The sequence below is a fragment of the Pteropus vampyrus genome, unplaced genomic scaffold, assembly GCF_000151845.1.
Source record: "Pteropus vampyrus isolate Shadow unplaced genomic scaffold, Pvam_2.0 Scaffold135, whole genome shotgun sequence".
Classification (NCBI taxonomy): domain Eukaryota; kingdom Metazoa; phylum Chordata; class Mammalia; order Chiroptera; family Pteropodidae; genus Pteropus; species Pteropus vampyrus.
Window position 1 is genome coordinate 1646458 of NW_011888916.1, and position 14476 is coordinate 1660933.

Sequence of the window (14476 nt, forward strand, 5' to 3'; positions counted from 1 at the left end):
ATTTGTTCATTTATATTGTTGTTTAGATTCCACATATAAGTAAAATCATATGGTATTTGTCTTTCTCTGTCTGACTTATTTCACTTAACATAATACCTTCTAGGTCCATCTCTGTTGTTACAGATGGCAAGATTTCATTCTTTTTTTATAGCTGAGTAATATTCCATTGTATATATATACCACATTTTCTTTATCTAATTGTCTATTGATGGGTAGTTAGGTTGCTTCCATATCTTGGCTATTGCAAATAATGCTGCAATGAACATAGGAATACGTGTATCTTTTCAAATTAGAGTTTTGTATTTCTTCAGATAATGCCCAGAAGTGGAATTACTGGGTCATAAGGTAGTTCTATTTTTAATTTTTTGAGGAACCTCCATAGTGTTTTCCATAGTGGCTGCACCAGTTTGTAATCCCACCCATGTATTTCAGAGGCTTTTGATAAGTGCTGCTGAAATGTCCTTCAGAAAGGCTGTAAGCATTTATACTCCTATCAGTAGTATGAGAGTACCTATCTCCATGAAACCTCTCCCACATCAAAAACTAGTTATCTTTATTCTGAAAATCTCTGACCATTTGATCAATCAAAAAATGGTAATTCAGTGTTGTTTCATTTGCATTTGTTTGTTAATGAGGTGTATGTTTTTTTTCAGAAGCATGTTAAAGGTACATTTTGTAAGTGTTGGATGAGAAAAGAGGAAAGATGATCAAAGGGAACTTCAGGTAGTGACCCAAAGTGAGCTTGGCCGAGGCTTTCAAGAGAGAGATAGGGACATATCCAGATTCAGCAAGATCGTGAGAAAAAGATATGGGGTGAACGATGGAGATAGGGAATTGGGAGCAAATAATAAAAACATATTATCATTATTGTAAGACTCAGAAAATGAATATTTTAAAAAAGAATGTCTATTTTATAATGGGCATCCTGTGATAAAGTCAGGAATAGACTGACAGAAGGCCAGAGGATGGTTTAAACTAATGACAGAAGAGCTTTATTCCGGGAGGGAGGGAGGGAGGGAGGAAGGAAGGAAGGAAGGGAGGGAGGAAGGAAGGAAGGAAGGAAGGAAGGAAGGAAGGAAGGAAGGAAGGAAGACAGCTTGGTGACAAATAGAGATTGTGCCCTAGCAATTAGCACAGAGTAATTTAACTCTGTGCTAAATGTAATGCCTTTTTAGCCAAATGTAATTTCAGCATAGATAATAATGTTGCTCAGTAACTGCTGACTAAGAGAACCTGTGAACTGATGTCTAATAGTTTTATTAGTACTCTTTGAGATTTATTAATTCCTTTCCCCTCCCAAAATTTAGGAAACAGAATATAAATTCTTCTATTTGAGGTTACTACACCTCAGCTGAGTACGTATGCAAAAGGCTCAGGCCTCACATAAACACTCTGAGGCCTGAGTCAAGACCCTAAAAGATCTGTATGAAGACTATCCAAATTATAGTCGTGTTGCCGGTGCCTATATGCACATGCCTTATTCAGGCTAGGAGGTGAGACTGGGCCCTGAAAGTCTTGGAGGAGAGGTACACTTACCAAGCCACAGTGGCTGGCCTTGGGAATTAAAGAGTAGCTTCTCACTTTCCTGCTGACAGGCAGGAGCTATATATATATCGCTGCTAATTATCCGCTGTAGGTGGCTGTCTTGCCAATGCAATTCACGGCCCTCGATGGCTCTCGTAAACACTGTTCGTCTTGGTCTGGATAAGGAGTCTGGGGAAACAAAGAAATGCAGCAGTTCAATGATGGGTAATCTAAAGTTCTAGCTCCTGTCTTCTTCAGGGTAGGAGGGTAGGCAGCAGAAGAGTATGTGGTTAGTGAGAGCAGCCACTCTGCCATCTGTCTGGGTGTTTGTTGTGTTACCTATTTTATTGGATAACTTTTAGTGTGTCTGTGCCTTCTATGGGAAGAATCTTTCTATAGAGATCTATGGCTGCCTTTTTACTTCTTACAGAAGACCAATTTCTCCTAGGATGCAGAGCCACATGAAAGAGGAGAAACAGTGGTGTTTACCTGCTTAGTTATGAGGATACAAACTGATTCTATAGAAGTCAGAGGGAAAGAGAAGTAGCTAGGTAATTTCCCTGGTCAATCCATAACCTGTCTCATTTATAGCATGGCCCTTATCAGACTGAGGACTTCCATGAAATTCATATTAAAAGCTGAAAAAGAGTTGAAGCCCTGTGTATTCTGGTGTCTTTAGCACAGTGATGTCTGCATCTTTGTTCTCCAATAAGAAAAACTGATGTTGACAAAAGACTAATTAACTTGTTTTCTCATTAGAGTCTTACCATGCCATCTCTTCAGGAAAAGAGCTTCAGAGAAAACAGTAGATGAAGTAGGCTCAATTCTTAAGAGTGGTGTGGAAGAAGATCAAATATAAGATACACTGTCATAAACTATAAATATAGGAGGACTCATGGAACTGACATTTAAGGAAAATTGTTTTTAAAATATAAAAATTTATTTAACTTACTCTCTGCCAAATTAAGGTCAGTTAAAACTATTTTGGGATCAAGAACTGAAGTACTATATAGATGTTTCCAGAGATGCCCAAATAAGGTGTGTATCTATTAAGCCTATGTAAAAAAATTGGGAGGGAAAGTCAGAAGATTCAGATTGAACATGAAAGAAATGAACATATCCATCCACCAAGCAAAAGTCCTTGGAATCTGGTCAGCTTTCAGCATTTGATATATTTTACAGAGTACGGGCTCAGAGGATTAAATTAGAATAGCATTGACATTATTTACTGAAATTGCTTCTCCTTCATGTTGCCTCTCAGCAGAAGCACAATAACCCTTTTACTGGTTGCAGTCTAAGCCCCTCTTCTGCTGAACTAAGAAAAAATCCACCATGAGTTTGCTCAGCTCACAGTGGGGATTAGGCTTCCAAATGTTTTGTAATTCATTAAGTTAGCAAATAATGAGTGCCTACTACATGGCAGGATCTGTGCCAGGTGCTGAAGACATATGAAGTCCCTGCCTTCAGGGACCTTTACATTCAAATGGGGAGAGATAGTTCAATAAATATATATCAGATATATCGGATGGTTATAAGTGCTATAGAAAAGACTAGAGCAGAGTTAGGGAGAAAGGCAAGCTGCTATTGAGTGGGGGTAAATGTTTTATATAGAATAGTCTCTAATAAGGTAACATTTGAACAGAGACCTGAAGGAACTGAAGGGCAAGCCTTAGACATAACTAAGGAAGAGTATTCCAGTCAAAAGAAATGGCAAATGATAAGATCCTGAGGTGGGAACATATCTGGAGTGTTTGAGGGCAGCAAAGAGGCCAGCGTACTTGAAATGAAATGAGCAAGCAGAGAAGTCATAGAAGATGAGGTCAGAGAGATACTAGGGAACCAGATCATGAGGGCTTTGTAGGCCATGAGTGAAAGATGACTTTGGTTTTCTTAGTAAGATGAGAAGCCACTGGAAGGCTTTGAGCTGCTGAAGGTATATGATGGGACTTGCATTTTAAAAGGATAAGTGGCAGCAGTATTGAAAATAGACTATAAGTGGAAGGGCAAAAAGAGAAAGAACAATTAGGAGGCCATTGGAATAATTTGTGAAAGATGATAGTAACTTAGCCAGAGTAATAAGCAGTGGAGGTGATGAACATAGATGGATTCTGGATATATTCTGAAAGTAAAGGTAATAGGATTTTCTCATGGATTAGATCTGGGCTGAGAGAGAAAGGGAAAAATTAAGAATGACTTCAAGGTTTTTAAGACACACTTGCCATATATGGAGATAGGGAAGACTGCAGGAAGTGCAGATTGAGTGGGTCACGAGGGGTAAAAAAATCCTACTGAGATGCTTATTAATATCTAAGTGGAGATATTGAAAAGTGGTTGAATGTACAAGTCTGGAGTTGAGAGGAAAACTCTAGGTAGGAAATATAAACTTGGAGGTTGATAGTATATAGATTATAATTAAAACCATGCAACCACCAATGGAAAAAGTATATAAAGAGAAGTGGTTTGATGACCGAGCCTTGGGCACACTAGCATTTTAGGTTAGAAAGTGGGGAGGAGACAGTAAAAAAGACTGAGAAGGAGGGACCAATGAAGCACGAGGAGAACCAAGAGAGTAGTGTCTTGGAAATAAGATGAAAAAGGTGTTTCAGGGACATCGTGATCAATTGTGACAAAACTGCTTATAGGTCAAGTAAGATTGTGACCGAGACTCGACCAATAGATTTAGAAATGGTTATTAGCATTAGTGACCAGTACAAGAGCTGTTTCGGTAGTAGGGGAATGAAAGCTGGCTGGAGTGAGTTCAAAGAAGAATAAGAGCAGAAGAATAGAGATGGTAAATATATACTATTTTAAAATTATTTTTCTTAAATCTACCATTTCTTTCTGCCACCTCAGAAAAACAGAGTGGTAGCAAGTGAGGCATGTGGGGCCACAAGTGTTTATTGTTTTGTTTTGTTTGGGGATGAGAGATAAAACAATGTGCTTGTATACTCATAGGAATAATCCACAAAAATTTGTGATGCTGGAAAGAGGAGAGAATTCCTGGAGTGATGTCCTGGAAAAAAGAGAAGGAACAGGATGTTGAGAATAAGTGGAAGGCTTAAACTTAGAACAAACAAAAACAGTGGAAGAAGCACAGTAGATGGGCATAGACAGAGGCAGATGTGGTGATTTAATTTTGGAAATTCTCTTCTGATTGCTTCTATATTCTCAGTGAACAGGAAGCAAGGCTATCAGCTGAAAGTGAAGAAGGAAAGGAATATAGTAAGTTTTAGGGAAAAGACGATGGGAAATAGTAATTTAGAAGAGTGAAACAAGACATAGACTAGGGAAATGCATTGGATGTCTATACAGTACTATGGATCCACTTGCGATTACTGGTCATAAACCTAAAATAAGACCAGTGATCATGGTTGTGTTTCTATCCACCATGTTCATCTGTGCTGGTATAAGCACCAAGTAATTAGAGAGTTAAGACTGAACTAACATTACAGATTTGCTACATAAGTGTAACAAAGGGAAAAAGGGGATTGAGCATGTGTATGTGGGAGTGATTATAATGATGCACCAAAGAATGTAACCTGGATAAGGAGGAAAATGAGGCCATCGAGAGAATGAAAAAACAGTAGAATCAAAATTCCTAGTAGGTCAAAGAATTACTGGACTTGGGATGCTAAAGAAAATAAGCTAGTAAAGACTGGTGGTGGTAATTAGAGCTGCCTTAAATTGAGATTATGAAGAAAGTTATTGGTGACAAGGTTTAGGGTAGGACCTTGGGATTGTATGACTAAGTTAGGTTGGAAGATGAGACTATTAAAAGAGAAGAGGTCAAAGAACTGATAGACTAGAATACTGGAAGGATCATGTATGTGGCTACTGAAATCACCAAGAATTATGATAGAAGTAGTGACAGAGAGCAGTGCTATAAGACAAAAGCCAAAAATCTTCAAGGAATGAGAGGAATTGACCCAGAAGGTCTCCAAATGACCAAACCAGGAGGGTAGTAGATAGTATACTTTAATGGTGTAAACTTTAAAGCTGGGGGGTAGTTTAGGAGTAAAGGACAATGATGTAGAAATGGCAATGAAGAATAAGCAGAATGCCTATTGCTCCGTAAACTCCAGTAGTAAAGAGATGTGAGAGATAAATCAGCTGTAACTTGAGAAAACTGCAGAGGAAGCAATATACTCAAATGAGAACTAATAACAATGAATAACCAATATATTATGACAAGGAAGAAACTACAAGAGTGGAGGCATGTGTTTTATAAACACTGACTCTCTCTATGACAACCCAAAGCCAATACTAAAAAGATGGCTTCCAGTATTGTACAGGTTAGATGAGTGCCAGTAAAGAGTCGCTTAAAGAAGTGGCAAAGCTGCAGCCTTTCACCTCTCATTACCTTAGTTGCCTTAAAGACACAATAAGGGTACAGTAGATTAAGACCAAGCAAGAACAATAATTTAAATGACTTCCTTTTTGAGATTAAAAATATCAGTACATTTATCACCTAACATAAAGAGGACTACATGTAAAATCAATGTCTGATAAAATCTCCTACCAATAAAGGTTCCCAGTGGGCTAAAGAGCAATCGGTTGCCAATATCAAATACCCTGAGTTAGATAAACTAAAACTGATGTGAATGCCGATGCCCAGTGGTATCAGTAGGCCAGTGGGCTCAAAATGCAGAGGATACCATATCACTGTACTGGATTTGTCTTAAAATGAGGCAAGAATCCTAACTGTAACTTGGGAGCATGACTCTTCTTAACTATCTGCTGTATAACCATTTGAGGAAAACATAAAAATAAGAAAGACAAATGTCAGGATATTTTTTAAAAGTTTTTTTCTGCAGGCCTTCCATCCTTTCCTTGAGGTAAGTCTTCCGAGCTAAAACCAACCCCAACTGAGGCCAAGATCCATTAGTGATGAAGAACTTGAAGAAGATGCATGCAGAGGGCTTTAGATGCTGGGCACTATAAGGACACTCTATATGTGGAAAAGGACGGCATCTCCAATGTCAAGGTAAAAGCTTACCCTTATTTAAAGTTTGGCATTTCAAGACAAACAGAAAGACTGGCTTTTCTCACTTAAGATGACAATCCTGATTGTCAAAAGGTTGTCCAGCTACCTTTTTTCTAGGGCTTTACTCTCAACCTTTTTGGTGTTACAGACACAAAGACCCTTAAAGGATATCTGCTCACCTGGGTTGTGATTAGCATTCTGGGGAAGTGCGTTGGTGATGTTGGGTAGCTCATGCCCATAGTTCCCATCCTCCAGGGGACAGACATCCAGGTCACTCCATTTCTGCAGTTGCTGCAGCCAAGAGGTTTTTTCCTCCAGTTTGCAGTGTGGATTTAAAATGATGCACACCCATAGTGCCCCTGGAAAATAAAACAACCCAAATTCTTCATATCTGTTCTTTGATATATGTGTAAGCCTTAATGTTTTTAGCTTATACTTTTCTTCCATTTTTTAGTTGGTAGAAAAAATTCCCCAAATATCAGCATTTCTCAATTTAAAAAACCAGATTTGCTAAAGATTTCAGAACTAGCTTATTTTTCCTTTCCAAAGCTTCCTTAAAGCAGTGACTATCTTGATATCTGGATGTGCCTATGATGATGACCAAGATAGATTTGGGCTTGAATTTTACTGAGAGCTTTCCATGTTCAAGGCCCTGTACTGGAGAATAAGACACTGTTCCTACCCTTGAAGAGCTATCTAGTAAGGGGAGATAGATAAACAGAATGCCATTTGAATATGGTAAGTGTCAAAGTAAAGATATGTTTAAGGTGTAAAAGCAGCATAGAAGAAGAACATTTAACACAAGGACAGGGGTCAGAATGGAGGTGCTCAGAAAGGGTTTTAATTTTTGGTTAGCTAACCTTGGACTTTCTGAATTTTGAAATCCCTCAACTGTAAAATGGAGATCATAAAAACAACTATGTTGTAGGGACAGTGTGAGAATTAAATGAGATAATGTGGAGATTGGATTAAACATGGCGGAGTGAAAGACATCCCCAGGTCTTTCCCCTTGAAACAACAATAAGATGAACATCTAAAACTCAACAAAAATCATCCAAACTACACACCAGCATGTCTGAGCCAATCAAAATAAAGAAAACAGAAACACAAGGACAAGGAAGCAATGGCAACACCAAGCTACCAGAAAGCAAAAGATAAAATGGCTATAAGAAGATCTCATATTTTAATAATCACCCTAAATGTAAATGGACTGAACTCACAATAAAAAGGCACAGAGTTGCAGATTGGATCAAAAAACAAAACCCAACCATATGCTGCCTCCAGGAGACACATCTCAGCTCCAAAGACAAATACAGACTCAAAGTGAAAGGGTGGAAAATGATATTTCAAGTAAATAGCATTCAGAGAAAAGCGGGAGTAACAGTACTAATATTGAACACAATAGACTTTGAAATGAAAAATGTAAAAAAAGATATTGAGGTACACTACATAATGATAAAGGGAATCATGAACCAAGAAGACATAACGCTTATTGATATCTATGCTCCCAATCAGCAATTACTAACAGAACTAAAAGGAGAAACAGACAAAAACACTATCATAGTAGGGGAAATATCCCACTGTCAGATATGGACAGATCATCCAAACAGAAAATCAATAAGGAAATAACATCCTTAAATGATACATTAGACCAACTGGACATAATTGACATTTACAGAGCCTTTCATCTCAAAACAGCTGCTTACACATTCTTTTCTAGTGCACATGGAACATCCTCAAAGATTGACCACATACTGGGACACAGAGATAGCCTCAACAAATATAAGAGTTGAATTCATACCAACCATATTCTCTGATCATAATGCTTTGAAACTAGAGATCAACTGTAAAAAGAAAGCAGAAAGAACCACAAATACATGGAGATTAAAGAACATACAACTGAAGAATTACTGGGTCAGAGAAGAAATAAAAAGAGATCAAGAGATACATAGAAATGAATGATAATGATAGCACAACATATTGAAATTTTGGGGGCATGGCAAAAGCGGTCATAAGAGGAAAGCTCATATCATTACAGGCCTATCTCCAAAAACAAGAATGAGCCCAAATAAACAACCTAATGCTTCATCTTAAAAAACTAGAAAAGGAAGAAAGAACAAATGAAGCCTAAAGTCAGCAGAAGGAAAGAAATCATCAAAATTAGAGCAGAAATAAATGAAATTGGAAACAACAACAACAACAACAAAAAACAATAGAAAAAATAAATGAAACAAAAGCTGGTTCTTTGAGAAGGTTAATAAAATTGACAAACCGCTGGCTAGACTCACTAAAGAACAAAGAGAAAGGACACAAATAAACAAAATCAGGTATGAAAGAGAGGAAATTACGACAGACATTGCAGAAATAGAAAGGATCATAGAAGAATACTATGAAAAAGTATGTAACACCAAATTTAATAACCTAGAAGAAAGGGACCAGTACTTAGAAAAATACAACCTTCCTAGACTGAATCAAGAAGAACTGGAAAATCTAAATAGACCGATCAGCAGTATGGAAATTGGAACAATCATCAAAAACCTACCAAAAAGTAAAAGTCCAGGACCAGATGGCTTCATCAGTGAATTCTACCACACATTCAAAGAAGATTTAATACCTATTCTCTTCAAATTCTTCCAAAAAATCGAAGAGGATGCAATACTTTCCAACTCATTTTATGAGGCCAATATTACCCTGATACCAAAACTTGGTAACAATAACACAAAAAAAGAAAACTACAGACCAATATCTCTTATGAACACAGATGCAAAAATCCTAAATAAGATACTAGCAAACCGAATACAGCAACGTATTAAAAAGATTATACACCACAATCAAGTGGGCTTCATCCCAGGGGCACAGGGATGGTTCAACGTATGCAAGTTGCTTAATGTGATACACTGCATAAACAAATTAAAAAATAAGAATCATATGATCATATCAATAGATGCAGGAAAAGCCTTCGACAAGATACAGCACCCATTTATGATCAAAACACAACAAAATTGGTATAGAAGGAAAATACCTTAATATAGTAAAAGCCATGTATGACAAGCCCTCAGCCAACATTATACTTAATGGTGAAAAACTAAAAACCTTCCCTCTAAGATCAGGAACAAGGCAAGGCTGTCCACTATCGCCACTCTTACTCAATATAACATTGGAGGTCCTAGCGAGTGCAATCAGACAAGAGAAAGATATAAAAGGCATCCAAATAGGAAACGAAGAAGTCAAACTGTCACTATTTGCAGATGACATGATTCTCTATATAGAAAACCCTAAAGACTCCACAAGAACACTACTAGAAACAATAAGCAAATACAGTAAAGTCTCTGGATACAAAATCAACATTCAAAAATCCATAGTGTTCTTATACTCTAATAACGAAGTGTCAGAAAAAGAGATGGAAAAAAACAAATCCTTTAGCAATTTCAACAAAAAGAATAAAATACCTAGGAATAAATCTAATAAAAACTATAAGACCTTATTAAAAGAAATCAAAGAAGATACAAAGAAATAGAAAGATATTCTGCGTTCTTGGATTGGAAGAATCAACATAGTTAAAATGGCCTTATTACCTAAAGCATTATACAGATTTAATGCAATCCCCCCATCAAAATCCCATCAGCATTTTTTAAAGAAATAGAAAACAAAAATCATCAGATTTATATGAAGCACAAAAGACCCTGAATTGTCAAAGCCATCCTGAGGAAAAAGAATGAGGGGAGGCATCATTCTGCTCAACTTCAAATTATATTACAAAGCGATAGTAATCAAGACAGAATGGTGTTGGCAGCAAAACAGACACACGGACCAGTGGAACAGAATCGAGAATCCAGAAGTAAACCCATACTTACATGGGCAAATAATTTTCGACACAAAACATACAGTAGGAAAAGGAAAGCCTCTTCAATAAGTGGTGCTGGGAAAACTGGAAAGCTTCCTGGTAAAGAATGAAACTAGACTGTTGTCTATCACCACACACCAAAATTAACTCAAAACGGATTAGGGACCTGAATATAAGACCTGAAACAATAAAATTCATAGAAGAAAACATAGGAACTAAACTCAAGGACCTTGGACTCAAAGAGGATTTTATGAATTTGACCTCAAAGACAAGGGAAGTAAAAGCTAAAATAAACGAATAGGACTACATTAAACTAAAAACTTCTGCATAGCAAAAGAAATCGTCAACAAGGTAAAGAGACAACCACCCGAATGGGAAAATATATTTGCAAGCAATGCCTCCAATAAGGGCCTAATATCCAAAATATAGAAAGAACTCATACGACTCAATAACAACAAAAACACAAATGATCCAATCAAAAAATGGGCAGAGGACCTGAACAGACACTTCTCTATAGAAGACTTACAAATGGCCAACAAATATTTGAAAATATGCTCAACATCGCTAGCTATTAGGGAAATGCAAATCAAAACCACTTTGAGATACCATCTCACACCTGTTAGAATAGCTGCTACCAACAGGACAAGTAATAACAAATGTTGGAGAGGATGTGGAGAAATAGGAACCCTCATATACTGCTGGTGGGACTACAAATTGGTATAGCCACTATGGAAAACAGTATGGAGGTTCCTCAAAAAACTAATAATGGATCTACCATATGATCCAGCAATCCCTCTACTGGGTATTTACCCCAAAGACTTGAAAACATATCCAAAAAGATATTTGCACACTGATGTTCATGGCAGCATTATTCACGGAGGCCAGGACGTGGAAGCAATCTAAGTGTCCTATGATAGATGATTAGATAAAGAAGCTGTGGTACATATATATAATGGAATATTACTCAGCCATAAGAAGAGATGAAATACTGCCATTTGCAACATGGATGGACCTTGAAATAATCATACTAAGTGAAATAAGCCAGACAGAAAAAGTTGAAAATCACATGATAGCACTTATATGTGGGATACAATCCTAAAAGCAACAAATGAGCAGGACAAACAAACAGAGAGACTCATGGACATGGACAACTGACTAGTGGTTACCAGAGAGGAAAAGGGAGGCGGTAGGGGCTAGGTAAATGCGGGGAAATATTTTAAATCATTTCTTCAATTTAAACAAACAAACAAACAAATAAATACAATAACGTTTATAAAGAGTTTTGCATACTATTTGGCACACAGTAGAATTTTACTATGGGAAAATGTTTTATTTAGATTTTGATACTGTTGATTAACTGTAATGCTTTAAAACTATCACATTCTTGAATCTTCTCTGTCGCTGTAGCAGAGTAACACATATTCCACAAAACCAAGAGGTACTATTTCTTTGACCACATCACTCTTCTCTACAAGCAATCCTGCTGCTTCTTTTCAAGGTTGGCTATGTAGCTAAGCCAGATATATTCTCAATCTCAAGTCAACAATAAGCCTGGCTGCAGAGTGGCTTAAGTTAAACATCCTTTGGGAAGGAGCTACATCTATGGATGGAAGTATGTTCAGACACTATTTCAAGGCCCCTCAAAGTCAAATAGGAATGTTTTAAAAGGCCATTTTAGCCTCAATATCAAATACCAACTGAAGATGATGAATAGTCATTTCTATTGGCTCAATTCAATTTTTAAAATACCATGAAAAAGAAACTGTACCATGTAATACAATAGTATTATACAATGATGGCTCTCAAGGGGATTATAGTTAGGAGTCATCCAAACAATTATAATAAAGCTTGGTAAATGCTATGATAGACACATATGAAGTTCTATGGAAATATATATGATGGAGCAGTTAATTCTGCACATGGGTTCAGGAAAAGTTATAGAAAGGAAATGACATTTGAATTTGGTCTTGAAGAACAAACATGAGTTACTTCTGGTTAAAGATGGCTAACTAAACATGTACGTTTATTAAAACTCTCTCCCAAAACCTCACTAAAACCAAAACAAAGGGATAAAAACAGGCATAAACTCACATAGACACAGAGAATGGAAGAGATGAAAGAGAACAGCCAAAAGATTTTAGATTCTGCAAAGTGCGGTGATGAGTGATAGCTGACTTAGCAGAAGAGACAAAGTTGAAATCTCCAGCTGTTAGGAAAGCCCAGAAGCAGACTGATTCATGCCACAGAACCCCGCTTGAAAGTAGGGCTGAAAATACACGGAATTGGTTAGAAGTTTGTCAAAGGTCTCGGGCTCCCAGATTTCCTCTTCTATTCAAGGTAGCTGAGTGCCTGCTCATTCCCTCTGCTGGAAGAAGACCCGAGCTTTACTCACTGGAAAGGTTGATTCAGAGAAGCTCTAGGCTAGAATACTATATACAGCTGAGGGTAAGGTTGCCATATTGAAAACTAAGAGATTAAGAGAAGATATACATATTGAACAGATTGATACCCTCTCACCCAACCCTCTTTCTCCACTATGTCCTGAGAAGATGTGACAGGCTTATAGCCCAGAGACAAGAGACTGTAGGATTCATCTCTGGGGAACTAATCAGCCCAAAGGAAAAAACATTGCATTGATATTTGAGGTTCTCCAATGAAAAAGTCCAACCAGATCATCCTCAGATAAGCTGACTAGTTGACAAGGACACACACTCACACACACAGCCTCCTTTCGCTTTTAAGAGTATTAGTCTTAAATAAGAATATACAGCTATGGAACATTAGATATATGAGGAAAGCATCTTACATAAAGGACAGAGAACAAAGCAAACAACAAGAGGAAAAAACTTGGAGGAAATATAAACAAGGTAGAGAACAGTGAAAAGTTAAAGAAAAAACCGTCTGTAACCAATAGTCTCAAAATGAGAAGATACTGCATCCATGAAACAAGCACAGGTGTAACAATAACAAAAGGGCTCTTGGAAATTGAAAATATGACAAAAATAGATTAAAATTTATAAGCTGGTTGAAAGATAAAATTGAGAAAATCTCCCAGAAGTTAAATACAAAAATAAAGAATAAGATATGGAAATAAGGAGAGAAAAAAAAAGAGGATCAATCTCCGTTTAATATATTGTCATGTCAAATAATCTATCAATTTTATTATCGTCTTAGAGACATTCCTTCTGGAATTCTTTATTTTCTTATCCCTGAAGGAGACTGTCTCCCAAGCCTGCTGCATAGTAACCTAAGAGGCTAAGATCCAAATAACAGGAGTAGTTCCAGACAGAAAATAAGGGTGAGTAAATAAACTTTTTTTCAAGAAAACATTTCAAACTAAAAGACATGGTTTCCCACTTCAGGCTTACTGAGTATTAAGCAGATTAGATTTTTTTAAAATGTAAAAGACCAACAGCAACTGATAATCACTGTGAAATTTCAGATTAATGGAGACAAAGAGAAAATACATGGTTCCACAAAGAAAAAACAGGACAATCTCCTGAACCAGAATGCTCTGGTATTTCACAACAGCAAGTTGAAGCCAGAGGACAGTGGAGAAACAAGTTCAAAATTCCAACAAAAAGAACAAGGTTTCCAACCCAAAATTCTAGACCCAATCAAAGTATCAGTATAAAGTGATGGTGAAATATAGACATTCAGCAATGCAAAATTTATCTTGAATAGTGGAAAATTTATCTCCCACGCACCCTACCTTAGAAGCTACTGGAAGATGTATTCCACCAAAGCAAGACAGTAAACCCAGAGAGAAGAGGATATTAGATTCAGAAAACAGGGGGCCCAACACAGAAGAAAGGAAAGAGAAAGTCTTGGAATGACAATGAAGAGCAATATCTGCAATGGTTATTGTGCAGTGGGTTCAGAGAGCAAACAATCTAGGTCAGGGATAGGAAAATAAAGGGCTCCAGAAGGATGTCTCTAAGACAATAATGATATTGATAGACTATTTGATGTAACCAAACATATTAAATGAAGATTTTATAGCTGTGGTGGACAATTTGGAGATAATAGTAACAACAGAAAAAACTGCAATCTCTGTAAAAGCCAAATAACAAACAAAAAAATAATGGTTAATTCCCGAAGGGAAAAAAAGGCTGTAAAAAAAG

At 37.0% G+C, this 14476-nt stretch overlaps 1 protein-coding gene across 1 annotated transcript in view; it reads right to left on the minus strand.

Moving 5' to 3' along the window:
- Positions 1 to 14476, minus strand: part of ZSWIM5 (zinc finger SWIM-type containing 5) — a 146792-nt gene that overhangs the window by 29369 nt on the left and 102947 nt on the right. The window contains exons 5-6 of the mRNA XM_011367580.1: positions 6688 to 6867; positions 1537 to 1713 (exon numbers count right to left, since the gene is read on the minus strand). Of these exons, the coding sequence (XP_011365882.1) occupies positions 1537 to 1713; positions 6688 to 6867 (357 nt within the window). The remainder of the gene's footprint in view (positions 1 to 1536; positions 1714 to 6687; positions 6868 to 14476) is intronic.